General features: G+C 45.9%; 1 protein-coding gene across 1 annotated transcript in view; it reads left to right on the forward strand.

The window, feature by feature from the left end:
• Positions 1–297: 297 nt before the first annotated feature.
• The window catches only part of MYH13 (myosin heavy chain 13), a 47,574-nt gene continuing 33,194 nt past the window's right edge, over positions 298–14,677 (forward strand). Inside the window, exons 1-13 of the mRNA XM_065910909.1 lie at positions 298–501; positions 2,652–2,795; positions 2,901–3,057; positions 3,982–4,009; positions 4,445–4,556; positions 5,547–5,639; positions 7,362–7,425; positions 7,510–7,608; positions 7,713–7,816; positions 11,694–11,832; positions 13,326–13,444; positions 14,120–14,269; positions 14,388–14,558. Of these exons, the coding sequence (XP_065766981.1) occupies positions 298–501; positions 2,652–2,795; positions 2,901–3,057; positions 3,982–4,009; positions 4,445–4,556; positions 5,547–5,639; positions 7,362–7,425; positions 7,510–7,608; positions 7,713–7,816; positions 11,694–11,832; positions 13,326–13,444; positions 14,120–14,269; positions 14,388–14,558 (1,584 nt within the window). The remainder of the gene's footprint in view (positions 502–2,651; positions 2,796–2,900; positions 3,058–3,981; positions 4,010–4,444; positions 4,557–5,546; positions 5,640–7,361; positions 7,426–7,509; positions 7,609–7,712; positions 7,817–11,693; positions 11,833–13,325; positions 13,445–14,119; positions 14,270–14,387; positions 14,559–14,677) is intronic.

Here is a 14,677-nt window from a genome sequence, read left to right on the forward strand (position 1 = left end):
CTAATTGGGCAGACTTCGACACCTGGAGCTGGACTTAGAGCTGCTCCAAAATCAACACTCAGAGTTGAAAGCAACCCCTCAAAATTTTTTCTTGGAGTAAAATATCCCCTTTAGCTTACCCCCACTTGCCTGCTCTAGGCCCCTAAACCTGGGCCTAGATTCCGCAGGAACTGGGTTAATCCCAGGAGCTTTTGAATCTGGCCCCTGTTTGAATGGAGATAATAGGCTGGGCCCCTCAGAGTCAAGAGCCCCTTAGCCCCCACCTCAGCAGCCCTGGTCTCCCCAGCCCCTGCAGCCATGAGTTCTGATGCAGAGATGGCCATTTTCGGAGAAGCAGCTCCCTACCTGCGGAAATCGGAGAAGGAAAGAATCGAGGCTCAGAACCGCCCGTTCGACTCCAAGAAAGCCTGTTTTGCAGTGGATGATAAGGAATTGTACGTGAAGGGTATGATCCAGGGCAGGGAAAACGACAAAGTCACAGTCAAGACCCTCGATGACCGGGTAAGTGTTGATCTCAGACGTTCTTGCTAACGTGGGCATCCTCCTTTATCCTCTGGAGTAGAATATTAGAAATTGCATGCTGATCCATAGCAACCTGATAACAGAACAAGACTTCCATTGATCTACTTTATGGTGACATCGCAGGTGAAAGCTGCCTTGGCACACACCTTTGCTCCTGTCTCTTTCTCCAGGGACTGGAGCTTTGAGAGTTTTTGTGATGTTTGCTCTGGGGAAAGGAGAAGATGGTAGTGAAAGAGGTTGGACTATTCAAGGGAGAGATGGATGAATACTGCTGCTGGATGGGTGAATATTCCACACAGAACTCTCTAGGCTGCAGTGTGACTTAAGGAGCTCCAGAGGCAATGCCTGGTTTACTACAGAGAATTACAGAGCACCGTCAGGGTGGCCCAGAGGGTAAAGGATCTGCCTGCAGTACAGGAGACCCAGGTTCAATCCCTGGACTGAGAAGATCCCCTGGAGAAGGGAATGGCTACCCACTCAGTATTCTTGCCTGGAGAATCCCATAAAGAAGAGCCTGGCAAGCACATGTGGCCATGGGTCACACAGAGTCAGACATGACTGAGTGACTAACACTTTCACTGTTCAGTTCAGTACTTACTGGACACCTACCACATCTAGGTCACAGCGTCCATCACTTTGCAAAGATGAGAAAATCTCAGTAACCATTTCCCCAAAGTTTATCATCTAGGATAGGTATCAAGAGTACATGATGAGTACGAATCACAGTTCACAAATTACTATTATTGTTGTTATCATTGTTGTTGTTTGACTTAACCTCTGATGTTAGTCTCTTTAAATAGGGCCAGAAATAAATTTTCTTGAGTTACTACTGGGGTCCACTTTCGAGAGTTGTACCACATTTTCAGTAATACCATATTGGGTCTCACTGTTCCCCTAAAGGATCTGCTAAGAAGCAAGCCCTGAATCTTCAAGACTCACAGATTTTTCCATCTCCCTTGTGCTACTTTGGGTGTCTCTCTCTTTAGTGTAGGGCAGTGGGGCAGAAGGGCCAAATTTCCTCTAGAGATGTGGCCTTTACCAGCAAATCTCCTTTTTTCGGTAAAACTCTCAAAGCTCTTCTAAGGATATCGGCTTATGGCAAAGACTAGAAAGGCTTACTGGTTGTTTCTCTTTTACGCACTAGTTTCTACCTTTCCTGAGTAATGGAGTGTCAGCTGTATGCTTAAAAGGAGGGAAAAACAGAGACAGGAAAATTAGGTATTAGTCTCAAAATACTGCTTGGCCATGGACCATACTCCGAGTCCAAATGTTTGAACTATTAGAGCAGAGGTGCAAGGAATTCTGGAAGCCTTGAAAAGACAGGGGAAAGCAGACAGGTCATGGATAAGAAGAGCTTTGATGGAGAAGGCAATGGCACCCCACTCCAGTACTCTTGCCTGGAAAATCCCATGGAAGGAGGAGCCTGGTAGACTGCAGTCCATGGGGTTGCTAAGAGTCGGACACGACTGAGCAACTTCACTTTCACTTTTCACTTTCATGCATTGGAGAAGGAAACGGCAACCCACTCCACTGTTCTTGCCTGGAGAATCCCAGGGACGGGGGAGCCTGGTGGGCTGCCGTCTATGGGGTCGCAGAGAGTCAGACTGAAGTGAGTTAGCAGCAGCAGCAGCAGCAAGAAGAGCTTTGAAGGTAGCTAGACATAATTTCAATGTAGATATTCCAGACAAAGGGACCCATGTGAATAGAGATATTGAGGTGGAGATGCACAAAATATGCTGGAAGAGTTCTTTCCAGTATTCCAAGCTTGATCTCACTGTAGCACTCACAGCAAATGGGGTACACAGAAACAAGCTGCTCTGGCCTTGGCCATCCTGAGTACCCTCTGGCTACCCTGAGGTTGAAGGGCTTTGCACAGGTGTAACCCACGCCTGGCGCAGAATGGCACACTGACTTGGGGACATCAGACCAGAGCTGGTTACACAGTTTGACCAGACTTAGATTCAACAAGAACAGGTATCTATAGACCATCTCTGGGCACAGACATGATCCATGACGTTATCCATGGTAATGGGGTCATCACAAAACCTCACCATTTTCTCCACACTGGTAGCATGGATACTGGGCATCAGCTCTCCCACTCATCACCTGCGTTTCCTCTCAATATCCAGACACTCACTCTCAACAGCGAACAGGTGTTCCCCATGAACCCTCCCAAGTTTGACAAGATCGAGGACATGGCCATGATGACCCACCTGCACGAGCCCGCTGTGCTGTATAACCTCAAAGAGCGTTATGCAGCCTGGATGATCTACGTGAGTTTGTTCTCATGGCCCCTGTTCATGCAGGTGGTTAACATTCTGAAAACCAGTATTAAGGTCCTCATGAAATAATTATATTCCTTTTTTGTTATGGTGCAGACATATTCAGGTCTCTTCTGTGTCACCGTCAACCCCTACAAGTGGCTGCCTGTGTACAACCCCGAGGTGGTGGCGGCCTACAGAGGCAAAAAGCGCCAGGAAGCCCCTCCCCACATCTTCTCCATCTCTGACAATGCCTATCAGTTCATGCTGACTGGTAATTTTTTTTTTATTATGTATTTATTTTTGCCTGTGCTGGGTCTTCATTGCTGCACACTGGCTTTCCCTAGTTGCTGCGAGCAGGGGTCATTCTCTAGTTGTGGTGCTCAGGCTTCTCATTACAGAGGTTTCTCACCTACTCCAGTATGATTGCATCTTTAAGGACATCTGCAATGACCCCATTTCCAAATAAGGTCACATTTTGAGGTATTAAGGGTTAGGACCTCAACCTATGAATTTTGCAATTCAACCTATTATAAATGGAAAACATTGTCACTTTCCACAAGTAAAAGTAAAAGTTAAAGAAAAATGCAGTGACAACAAATAAGCATCCATAAATCTAAATATTAATAAAAGCTATGGCTTCTTACAAGTTCTGAGTCTGAGACCTGTGTTTCTGTTGTTGCTATTGTTGTTAAAAAGGGAGATAAGAAAGTGCTAGCGAGGAGATAAAGATCTATGAACGTGAAGAACTTTCACACCATGGGGCTCACTGTTCACACGTCCCATGCTGCCCACATTACACATCTTATGTTTGGGAAATCTGCACAAATTGTCTCAAAGAAGATTCTGTATGTTTAGTCGCTCAGACATGTCCGACTTTTTGTGACCCCATGGACTGTAGCCCGCCAGGCTCCTCTGTCCATGGGATTTCCCTGACAAGGATACTGGAGTGGGTTGCCAACCCAAGGATCAAACCCACATCTCCTGCTTGGCAGGTGGATTCTTTACTGCTGAGCCACTGGGGAAGTCCTAAAGATTAGATATACCCAAATCATCACACCACTAGTTATGGCAAACTCAGAACTGGAACTCAGGGGCTCTACCCACCCCTAACCACCCCCACCCAGTGTTGCCTTATTTGTACATCCTGCCTATTGGTTGGTCATTGATTCTGTTCTGCTTCCCTCTATATTTCTAGATCGAGACAACCAGTCCATCCTCATCACGTGAGTAACCCATGTCTGCTCTAGGATGACTTGGAAGAGGGCCATCCATCCCTTCCACTCTCCTTTATCTCACTTATTTTTTAAAAAAATATATTTTATTCCAGTATAGTTGATTTACAATGTTGTGTTAACTTCTCCTGTACATCAATGTGATTCAGGTATATATGTGTATATATTCTTATATTTACAATTCTTATGTTGTATATATATAATATATTTTCATATTCTTTTCCATCATTGTTCATCACATATTGAATATAGTCCCCTGTGCTACACAGTAGGACCCAGTTGCTCATCCATCCTATATATGATAGCTTGCATCTTCTAATCCAAAGCTTCCAGTCCATCCATCTTTCATGTCCCCTCTCCTGTTGGGTCTCTTTCCACCCATGGGTCTGTTCCCTATGTCTGCATATCTCACTTTTAAATCAACAGTGGAGAATCTGGGGCTGGGAAGACGGTGAACACCAAGCGTGTCATCCAGTACTTTGCAACAATTGCAGTCACTGGGGACAAGAGGAAGGAGCAGCAGCCAGGCAAGATGCAGGTGAGCAGCCTCCTGCGCCTGGGAGGCTTCTGCAATCAGTACAACTGCAGTCTTGGGTGAGCACTAGGTGTTTGCAGGGCTCTGTGCTCAGCAGAGATGCACAGTAAGAGGTCTTGCCTGGGAGTACTTAGGGGACAAGATAAGAAATGGCTCCACCTCGTGGACTCAGGCTCTAGCACAGGCCCCATCAGCAACAGCCCAATGACCCTGACCATCTCCACAACCTCCTCTGGAGAAGGAGTGGTTTAGGCCAGAGGTTGTCAAAGGATTACTAGGCTCCCAGCCCAGAATTTCTGCTTGAAATTCCTATCTCACCTTCACAGTCCTAACAGGTTGCATTTCTCTCACGTTCCCACTCTTCATACTGCTGGTCTAGCGACCATACTTTGAGAACCACGGGGCTGGACAATAGTTTCCAGAGAGCCAGAAAGATAAGCAATCATGTATGGAAGGGGGAGGGTGAAAACTCTGCTTTCCATAAGAGGATTTTTTAGTAATAATTCTCATGAAATATTTTATGCAACTTAAAAATATTTTCGAGAACCACTGTTTCTATTATATGGGTCACTTTTGTTGCTCACAGTCTAAATTCTACTTCTGAACCCAGATATCTATATAAATGGGTCCTGGTGCAAGCAGTAACACAGATACATACTCTAAAAATCTGTATTTTATAATGAAATGTTGTCAGAGAAAAAAGGCAGTCTGGGAAATCGAGATGGAGTGGCTAGTACTCCAAACAGGAATCTGGTGTGAGCCAGAAGTCACGCGATGCTGTGCTAAGACCCCCTGTAGGATGAGACCTTGAAGCCTCCTTCAGTAGAGTAGAGATGGGCTTCTGGGTACTTCCACATTCTGCAACGGCCACCAGCCTGGACTGTGTGACATCTCTCCCTAATATCTTCCCAGAGCAAGCATACTTTTGAGTCACCAAGAAATTACTTCAGAAGATGTCCAAAGTCCTCCCTTTTCCTCTTCTCCTGTTTTTAGGGCACCCTGGAAGATCAGATCATCCAGGCCAATCCCCTCCTGGAGGCTTTTGGAAATGCCAAGACTGTGAGGAATGACAACTCCTCGAGATTTGTAAGACTCATTCCAACTGTCAACAGCCCCCAGAAACCAAACCCTCTCCTCCAGAGCTGGATGTGAAAAAATGGCCACACAAACTAGGATATTCCTGGCCTCATCTACCAGGGCTTCCCAGGTGGCACTAGTGGTAAAGAATCCACCTGACAATGCAGAAGACATAAGAGAAGTGGGTTCGATCCCTGGGTTGGCAAGATCCCCTGGAGGAAGGCAGAGGGACCCACTCCAGTATGCTTTCCTGGAGAATCCCATGAACAGAGGAGCAGGCAGGCTACAGTCCATGGCGGTCACAAACAGTCAGACACAGCTGAAGCTACTTAGCACACACATACATGCACAAGAGCACCCTGAAGTCACAATGATTCAAAGTACAAGTACAGGGCAATTTCTTTATGCAAAAATTGGCCTTTTGGAGTGGAATCATTTTAAAATGCAGAAGTATGTTGAGCAACTTCCACTGACTTACTAGCCATGAAAACCTTAGTGTGAAGTTAGTTAGCAGAATTGACCTCTAAGTCAAGAGGAGGAAAAACCTGGTGAAGGCAGCAGAACTCAAAAATTGGGAAAAAGTTTAAGTTGAAGGCTATGTCCCATCCTTCAACATTTCACTTAGGATTAGCTCAACCGAAGAGGCATTTACCTCCGACATTGGCAAATAAACAAATATCCAGTCTTCTATCTAATTTCACTGGCCAGTAGAGCAAGTGCCCAGAAGCACTTCCATTAAGGGACTAAAACTCCTGAGAACCCAACACATAATTCACATAAACCTTGGCTGATCCTTCATTAGCTCTGCTTTAGGCTTCATTCAGAAAATACTGAGAATATCGCTGAGTACAGTAGATTCCAGAGTCTGTGAGTGAACAAGCAAGGCAGTATTTTTGCCCTTGAATCTGCTCACAGAATGGTAGACACAAATTAAATGAACAGTGTAAGGAGGGAATATACACACACATGCACATGCATACATACACACACACATATATATACTATATGTAATTTCACTGCTGACCACCGCAAACTGAGTGAACCCAGGTGCTGAGTGGGTCTTTAGGGAGCCAGCTCCTCCTGAGAGCTAGGTTTGCCTGTAGTAAACAGCAAGGGGATATGAGGCAAGAAATCTCAGAAGTAGCACCCAGAGGCAAAAAAGAAGTCAGTTAGTCCAACCAGGTTATCAATGCAAAGATGTTATGGAGAATTTGAGCAAGACAGAGACCAAGGAGACAGTCAGGTGAGAGGCGGTCCCAAGAGAGAGTTGAGAGGGAGCTCACAGGCATCCCCAGAGCTAAAAGAACTGAGCCATGGGCTTTGGGCAGAGCTATCTGAGACTTGGCTGAGCTGGTGTGGGAACCAGATGCCAAGCAAATGGAGAGAAGGAAGTCCTCAGGCTTCTGGCATCACTCTTGTTGACCCTACATGCCCCACCCTCCACAGTCACACTTAACAGAGGCCGCGACAGTACCATGCAAATAGAATAGCCACATGTCAGTCGCTCAGCCGTTCTCTTTGCAACCCCTTGGACTGTAGCCTATCAGGCTCCACTGTCCATGGAATTCTCCAGGCAAGAACACTGGAGTGGGTAGCCCTTCCCTTCTACAAAGGATCTTCCCAACCCAGGGATCAAGCCCAGGTCTCCCGCATTGCAGACAGATTCTTTACTGCCTGAGCCACAGGGAAGCCCAGAATAACCATGGTGTTTGTCAATCTGTCGTTGGACAGGGGAAGTTCATTCGGATTCACTTTGGAGCCACAGGAAAGCTGGCATCAGCAGACATTGAAACCTGTGAGTCCAAACACACACCTTGAATTTGGCCCCAAGGTCATCTCCTGGGGAACATAAAAATCACATTGCTTTTTGTTACCTTAGATCTCTTAGAAAAATCCAGGGTGACATTTCAATTATCCAGTGAGAGAAGCTATCATATTTTTTACCAAATCATGTCCAACAAGAAGCCAGAACTCATCGGTAAGTTTCCTTGGTTACCATTCTCATCTTCCAAACCAGTCTCATTGGAAAAATCCCAGAGTCAATTTTGCACAAGATGCTAAAGGGGTCTTCCTGCTCCACAGACCTGCTTCTCATTTCAACCAACCCCTTTGACTTCCCCTTCGTGAGCCAGGGAGAGGTCACCGTGGCCAGTATTGATGACAGTGAGGAACTGTTGGCCACTGATGTAAGTATTCTGTGTGTTTATTTACTTTAAATGAGGAATTGTTGAATTTATGAACTGGGAGGCATCCATGATCTCCCAAAGAAGCTGGGACAGAAAGATGTTCAGTGATTAGACCCAAGATCTTGGAGAATTTGTACAGATGGCACCCCACCCCCACTCGAGAAAACTCCAGAAATGGGAATAACAGAAAGTTCTCCAAAACAGGCCTTCAGTTCCATTCTGCAGTCTTTCAAGGTATAACATTTGCATGGATAATGGATAAGATATTGGTCAAAGTCTTCAGAATACAAGACCATCTACATGGTTCTTTAAGAAGATCTAGAAAACACAGAAAAGTCTAAAGCAGGAAAATTAAGCCCCACTCTGCAGTAGCTGCCCCATTCCCCCGTCTACCTGCCCTCAGGCTCACAGAAAGCACCTCTGGCCTCTGGCCTTTAGCCCTGAGGAGCATCTTCAGAGTCAATTATAACTAAGTGCATTGAGCACTTACATGTGCTAGGAACTGAAAAAAGAGCTTTGCCTGCATCATCTCCTTTAAGCATCAACAAAACCTCTAGGATTGGCCCCACTGTTGCCCCCATTTCATAAAGATAGAAGCTGAGTCTTGGGGAAAAAACTCACAATTTGCCTGAAGACAGTTTGTAAACAACTGTCTGAACCCAGATCTGCCTAACCCTGAACTTACATTTTTAACTAAAATATATCTCAGTGCAGTTCATCTCTACCCCTGGGTGGCTCCACCCTCTAAGAAGCTGTAAGAGCTTTTGGAGAAGGGTCTCATCTAATACCCCTAGGGGCCCTGTCCAGGGCCCAGCTCCCTGGCCTTCATTTTCTGCTATTTCCAGGTGATGCTGATTGTTTTAAGGCAAGGAGAAAATGCTCATGATCAAATAAACTTCAATTAACGTCAGTCTGGCTATTGTATATTTTTAACCAGGTTTCCTCCCCAGGTTTCTCCAGCCTTTACCACTTGGGGAGGAAGGTTAGTGACTGACGCAAGGCCTTTCGGCACCCCGCCACCTCCCGAAAGTCCCTCCTGTTGGTGTTGGTCACTCAATCTTGTCCTCCTCTTTGTGATCCCATGAACTGTAGCCCGCCAGGCTCCTCTATCCATACGATTTTCCAGGCAAGAATACTGGAATGGGTGGCCATTCCCTTTTTCAGGTGATCTTCCTGACCCAGGGATCAAACCTGGGGCTCCTGCATTGCAGGTGGATTCTTTACCATCTGAGCCACCAGAGAAGCCAAGGCCCTCCTAAGGAATTCTAAAAATTCCCAAAGTAATATCTTGGATCCCACAGGCGACCCCAGCTGTCAGGGGCTGCTGTTGCTCCCCCCTCCCAAGGAGAGTCTTCAGGGCAGTGGTTTACCTATGGCCAGAATGGAGGGGGACAGGTGTCTCCAAGAGACTACATTCTCCAGTAATGCTTTCACCGGCATCCTTTTAGCTTTTAGCAAAAGTTCCTTCTCTCTTTATCTGTAGCCACCCACTCCTAGGGCACAGACATGTGCCAGCTGGGGTGGGACATGGATTCCAGGGCCGCAGACTCTCCCCTCCCTCAGTTTCTGATGCAGACTCTCCCTCCCTCACAAGTGGGTGCCACCCCGGAGCGCCTCCCTCTGCAATACCATCCTACTGACACAGACCTACCTGGTCTGTACCATCAGCTGCCCAGACACATCCAGCCCTGTTTCAAATCCATCCCTGCACATTGCTGCAAACTCTCTTAGAATCTCAGTTCTTCACCTGGTTCAGTTCAGTTCAGTTCAGTTGCTCAGTCGTGTCCTACTCTTTGCAACCCCATGGACTGCAGCACGCCAGGCCTCCCTCTCTGTCACCAACTCCCAGAGCTTACTCAAACTCATGTCCATTGAGTAGGTGATGCCATCCAGCTATCTCATCCTCTGTTGACCCCTTCTTCTCTTGCCTTCAATTTTTCCCAGCATCAGGGTCTTTTCAAATGAGTCAGTTCTTCACATCAGGTGGCCAATATTGGAGCTTCAGCTTCAACATCAGTTGTTCCAGTGAACATTCAGAACTGATTTCCTTTAGGACTGACTGGTTGGATCCCCTGTAGTCCAAAGGACTCTCAAGAGTCTTCTCCAACACCACAGTTCAGAAGCATCAATTCTTCAGCATTCAGCTTTCTTTGTAGTCCAACTCTCACATCCATACAGGACTACTGGAAAAATCAGAGCTTTGACTAGATGAACCTTTGTTGGCAAAGTAATGTCTCTGCTTTTTAACAAGCTATAGTCTAGGTTGGTCATAACTTTTCTTCGAAGGGGCAAGTGTCTTTTAATTTCATGGCTGCAGTCACCATCTGCAGTGATTTTGGAGCCCCCAAAAATAAAGTCTGACACTGTTTCCATTGTTTCCTCATCTATTTGCCATGAAGTGATGGGACCAGATGCCATGATCTTAGTTTTCTGAATGTTGAGCTTTAAGCCAACTTTTTCACTCTCCTCTTTCATTTTTATCAAGAGGCTCTTTAGTTCTTCACCTTTTGCCATAAGGGTGATGTCATCTGCATATCTGAGGTTATTGATATTTCTCCCAGTAATCTTGATTCCAGCTTGTGCTTCACTCAGCCCAGTGTTTCTCATGATGTGCTCTGCAAATAAGTTAAATAAGCAAGGTGACGATGTACAGCCTTGACGTAATCCCTTCCCGATTTGGAACCAGTCTGTTGTTCCATGTCCAGTTCTAACTGTTGCTTCCTGACCTGCATACAGTTTTCTCAGGAGACAGGTCAGGTGGTTTGGTATATCCATCTCTTGAAGAATTTTCCACAGTTTGTTGTGATCCACACAGTCAAAGGCTTTGGCATAGTAAATAAAGCAGAATAGATGTTTTCTGGAACTCTCTCGCTTTTTCGATGATCCAATGGATATTGGCAATTTGATCTCTGCTTCCTCTGCCTTTTCTAAAACCAACTTGAACATCTGGAAGTTCATGGCTCATGCACTGTTGAAGCCTGGCTTGGAGAATTTTGAGCATTACTTTACTAGCATGTGAGATGAGTGTAATTGTGTGGTAGTTTGAGCATTCTTTGGCATTGCCTTTCTCTGGGATTTGAATGAAAACTGACCTTTCCCAGTCCTGTTCTCAGCCACTGCTGAGTTTTCCAAATTTGCTGGCATATTGGGTGCAGTACTTTCATAACATCATCTTTTAGGATTTGAAATAGCTCAACTAGAATTCTATCACCTCCACTAGCTTTGTTCATAGTGATGCTTCCTAATGCCCACTTGATTTCACATTTCAGGATGTCTGCCTCTAGGTGAGTGATCACACCATCATGATTATCTGGGTCATGAAGAGGGCTGCAATCTCTGATGGCTGTGATATATTTTGCTTACTGATACCACAGGAAATATTCCATTTATCAGTGCCGAGTGCCCTCCCTAGCTTCTTTTGCATTTGAAAAATTGTATCCTCTCTTCCAGTTCTAATATTCTATGATGCCATGTCATTGCTATTCTGAACAACACTGGAATTCCTAGATGGCAACGCCAAGCTCACAAGCTCTTGGATAGCGTCCATGAGCCTGCCTTCTCCCAGAGTCACACAATCATTCCCAATGGCCTCATCCAGAAAACAGCCCCAAATCTATGCACACTGGAACAGGACTCAAATCAGTGCTCACTGGATGGAAGCAAACAGATAATTCACATTTTCTTCCCATAATCTCCACCCACACACACAAACACGTTCAATGAAAGAAATGGTTTTTAACCCCTAACTTACCATACGCCACCTGTCATCCACTTATTGGGGTAATGCCATCTCATGTGCTCTACAAAATGCCAGGAAAGAGCTGCATTGGGATCCCTGAGGTCTTCTGTGACAGCTGTCCTTCTCTCTAATTCCCAGAATGCCATTGACATCCTGGGCTTCAGCTCAGAGGAGAAGGTCGGGATCTACAAGCTGACGGGCGCCGTGATGCACTACGGGAACATGAAGTTCAAGCAGAAGCAGCGGGAGGAGCAGGCAGAGCCGGATGGCACAGAAGGTATCACACATGGGAAGGGGGTGAGGTTCAACTTTCCACCTGGTTCGCATGTGGACTGGGTCATGGGAGATAAACGTGGTATTCATCTCAAGAGCTGCTCTTGGAAAACTGTACAGACTGAATTTGGGTTGTCCATGTGGTTACTGTCACTGTCTCCCGCTTGACAAATGAAAAGACCGAGGCATAAACAGGGATTCCCAGGTGGTGCGGTGGTAAAAGAATCCATCTGCTAATGAGGCAAAAGAGAAGCAGGTTCGATCCCTGGGTCGGGAAGATCCCCTGGAGAAGGAAATGGCAACCCACTCCAATATTCTTGCCCGGAAAATTCGATGGACAGAGGAGCCTGGGGGGCTACAGTTCATGGGTCTCAGAGTCAGACACAACTGAGCATGGGCACACAAAGGAGCAAAGCCCGAATTTGAACCCAGGCTCTTTGCCACCAAACTATTCCACATCACTTGGAAACGAGACACGTGAACCATTCTGAAAGTAAAACAAGCAGGACTTGGTGCCTGTCTCAACACAGTACGTCAGGGGTGAAAAAAATAAGGTATCATCCCAAGCTTTAACTGAAGAATAATGGTAGGATCCATGTAAATGAGTAAAAGGAGAAGGGATAACTTGAGCAAAGAGTAAAACATGCAGTTGGTCTCTTAGTAAGTCCTTAACAAACACTGCGCTGAGTTTTTATTAATGTGACTCCCCAACCAGCCCCAAGCAAGGAGGAGCTTGGGAAGCAGCATGCCTCTACTTCTCAATGAGCTCAAGGCAAGCAGCCAGGCCCATTCCAAAGTCCACCTAACTAGTGAAATTTGTGAAATTGCCAGTGTTCAACCGAACTTGACCATCTCCAAATACTTGCAGGCAAGGTTTTGTACTTCTCTCTCAAGTATCTGCATGGCACCTTGAGCTTCCCTAGTGGCTCAGACAGTGAAGAATCTGCCTGCAATGCAGGAGGCCCGGGTTCGATACCTGGGTTAGGAAGATCACCTGGAGAAGAGAACGGCAACCCACTCCAGTATTCTTGCCTGGAGAATTCCATGGACAGAGGAGCCTGATGGGCTACAGTCTATGGGGCTGTAAAGAGTCAGACACAACTGATGATTAACACTTGTAGAAATTAGGAACGTGTTCAACTTAAATTAATTATCCAGATGGTGTTTCCTTTACTTATACACCATGTTGTTGTATTATCAGATTCCAACAGTATTAAGTAGTTATGTGTTTTCTAATGAAATTTAAATTTCAAGTTTGTCAAAATTGACCTATTACTAAAGACTATCTATTATAGAAAGCAAAATGAAAGTTCTTGAAAACCCAGGACCCTGGATTATGGGGTTGAAACTCCATGAGATGAGTGCAGGCCTGGGGCTTGTAGGAAAACATAAAAATATCCAAAAGGATCATAGACAATACTTCTGGGAGGACCCAAGACCCGACTGGATGTTTTAGCAGCTGCTGTCTGTGTGACACCAATTCTTCTTTTCCTTCAGTGGCTGATAAGGCTGGGTACCTGATGGGTCTGAATTCCGCAGAAATGCTGAAAGGCCTATGCTGTCCAAGGGTGAAGGTTGGGAACGAATATGTCACGAAGGGGCAAAACGTCCAGCAGGTAAATGGAAATACTCTGAATCCAATCAACTCAAGTGTTTTTCTATTTTCAGTCTCATCCTGAAGTTCTTTCAGTTGCAGGGATCAGAAAAACATATGCAACTGGCTACAGCATGGAAAAGGAATTCATTCTTCAGGCTCAGGGTAACTCACTGAGCGCCTTGGTGCTATGAGGGCCTGGAATCAGGGAGTGAAGAGCCCTCTGGAGCCAGGCAGCCTCCTTCTCAGGGATTCTAGACTGTCTTCTCTCTGCTGCTCTGTGTTCTCACTAGGCAGACAAGCTTTCCTTACCTCCCCTACCTGTGACCACCCCAGAGCCCCCAAGTTTACATGTTCGTGATTCCATCCTCATCCTGAGACCAACATCTTTTTGATCCCAATACCAAATTCTCAGGATAGACACTCTGTTTAACCCAACTTGGAGCAAATATCCACGTCTGGTTCAATTAGGTGTGGCCAGGGCGAGAGTCATGTGTTATATCCATGCTTGGCAGAAAACAAGCTTTGTAAATGGAATTGACCTCGTGAACTGAGAAGATGCCTTGAGATAGATTTAATGTCAGGTTATACTGTATGAAATTGCCAGGATCCTGCTGCCTTTGACTTTAAAGGCCTCCACTTTGTAGGTTTCATAAAAATACTAATCTGAGGGTTGAGTGGCTGATCCTTTTTCAAGGTGACCAATTCGGTGGGTGCTCTGGCCAAAGCCGTCTATGAGAAGATGTTCCTGTGGATGGTCACCCGCATCAACCAGCAGCTGGACACCAAGCAGCCCAGACAGTACTTCATTGGGGTCTTGGACATCGCTGGCTTTGAGATCTTTGACGTGAGTTGTTTGGATAAATGACAGACCTCAAATGGCCCTTCTGCTTTGTGTCTGCTTTGTTGAATCACCCCAGGATTTTCCAGACTCATTTAAATAATTTGGTATCTAAAATACCCAGTTCAACAGCCTGGAGCAGCTGTGCATCAACTTCACCAACGAGAAACTGCAACAGTTTTTCAACCACCACATGTTCGTGCTGGAGCAGGAGGAGTACAAGAAGGAAGGCATCGAGTGGGAGTTCATCGACTTCGGGATGGACCTGGCTGCCTGCATCGAGCTCATCGAGAAGGTAAGAAACACTGCTCCCCGGGGCAGCTCCTCATTGGCTGGGCCACCCCCTCTTTGCTCTAGCACTTCTCTGCTAACATACTGGCTCCCTAAACCTACATCCCCAGGCTCTGAACCTTC

This window comes from Muntiacus reevesi, chromosome 18 (assembly GCF_963930625.1).
Source record: "Muntiacus reevesi chromosome 18, mMunRee1.1, whole genome shotgun sequence".
Lineage (NCBI taxonomy): Eukaryota > Metazoa > Chordata > Mammalia > Artiodactyla > Cervidae > Muntiacus > Muntiacus reevesi.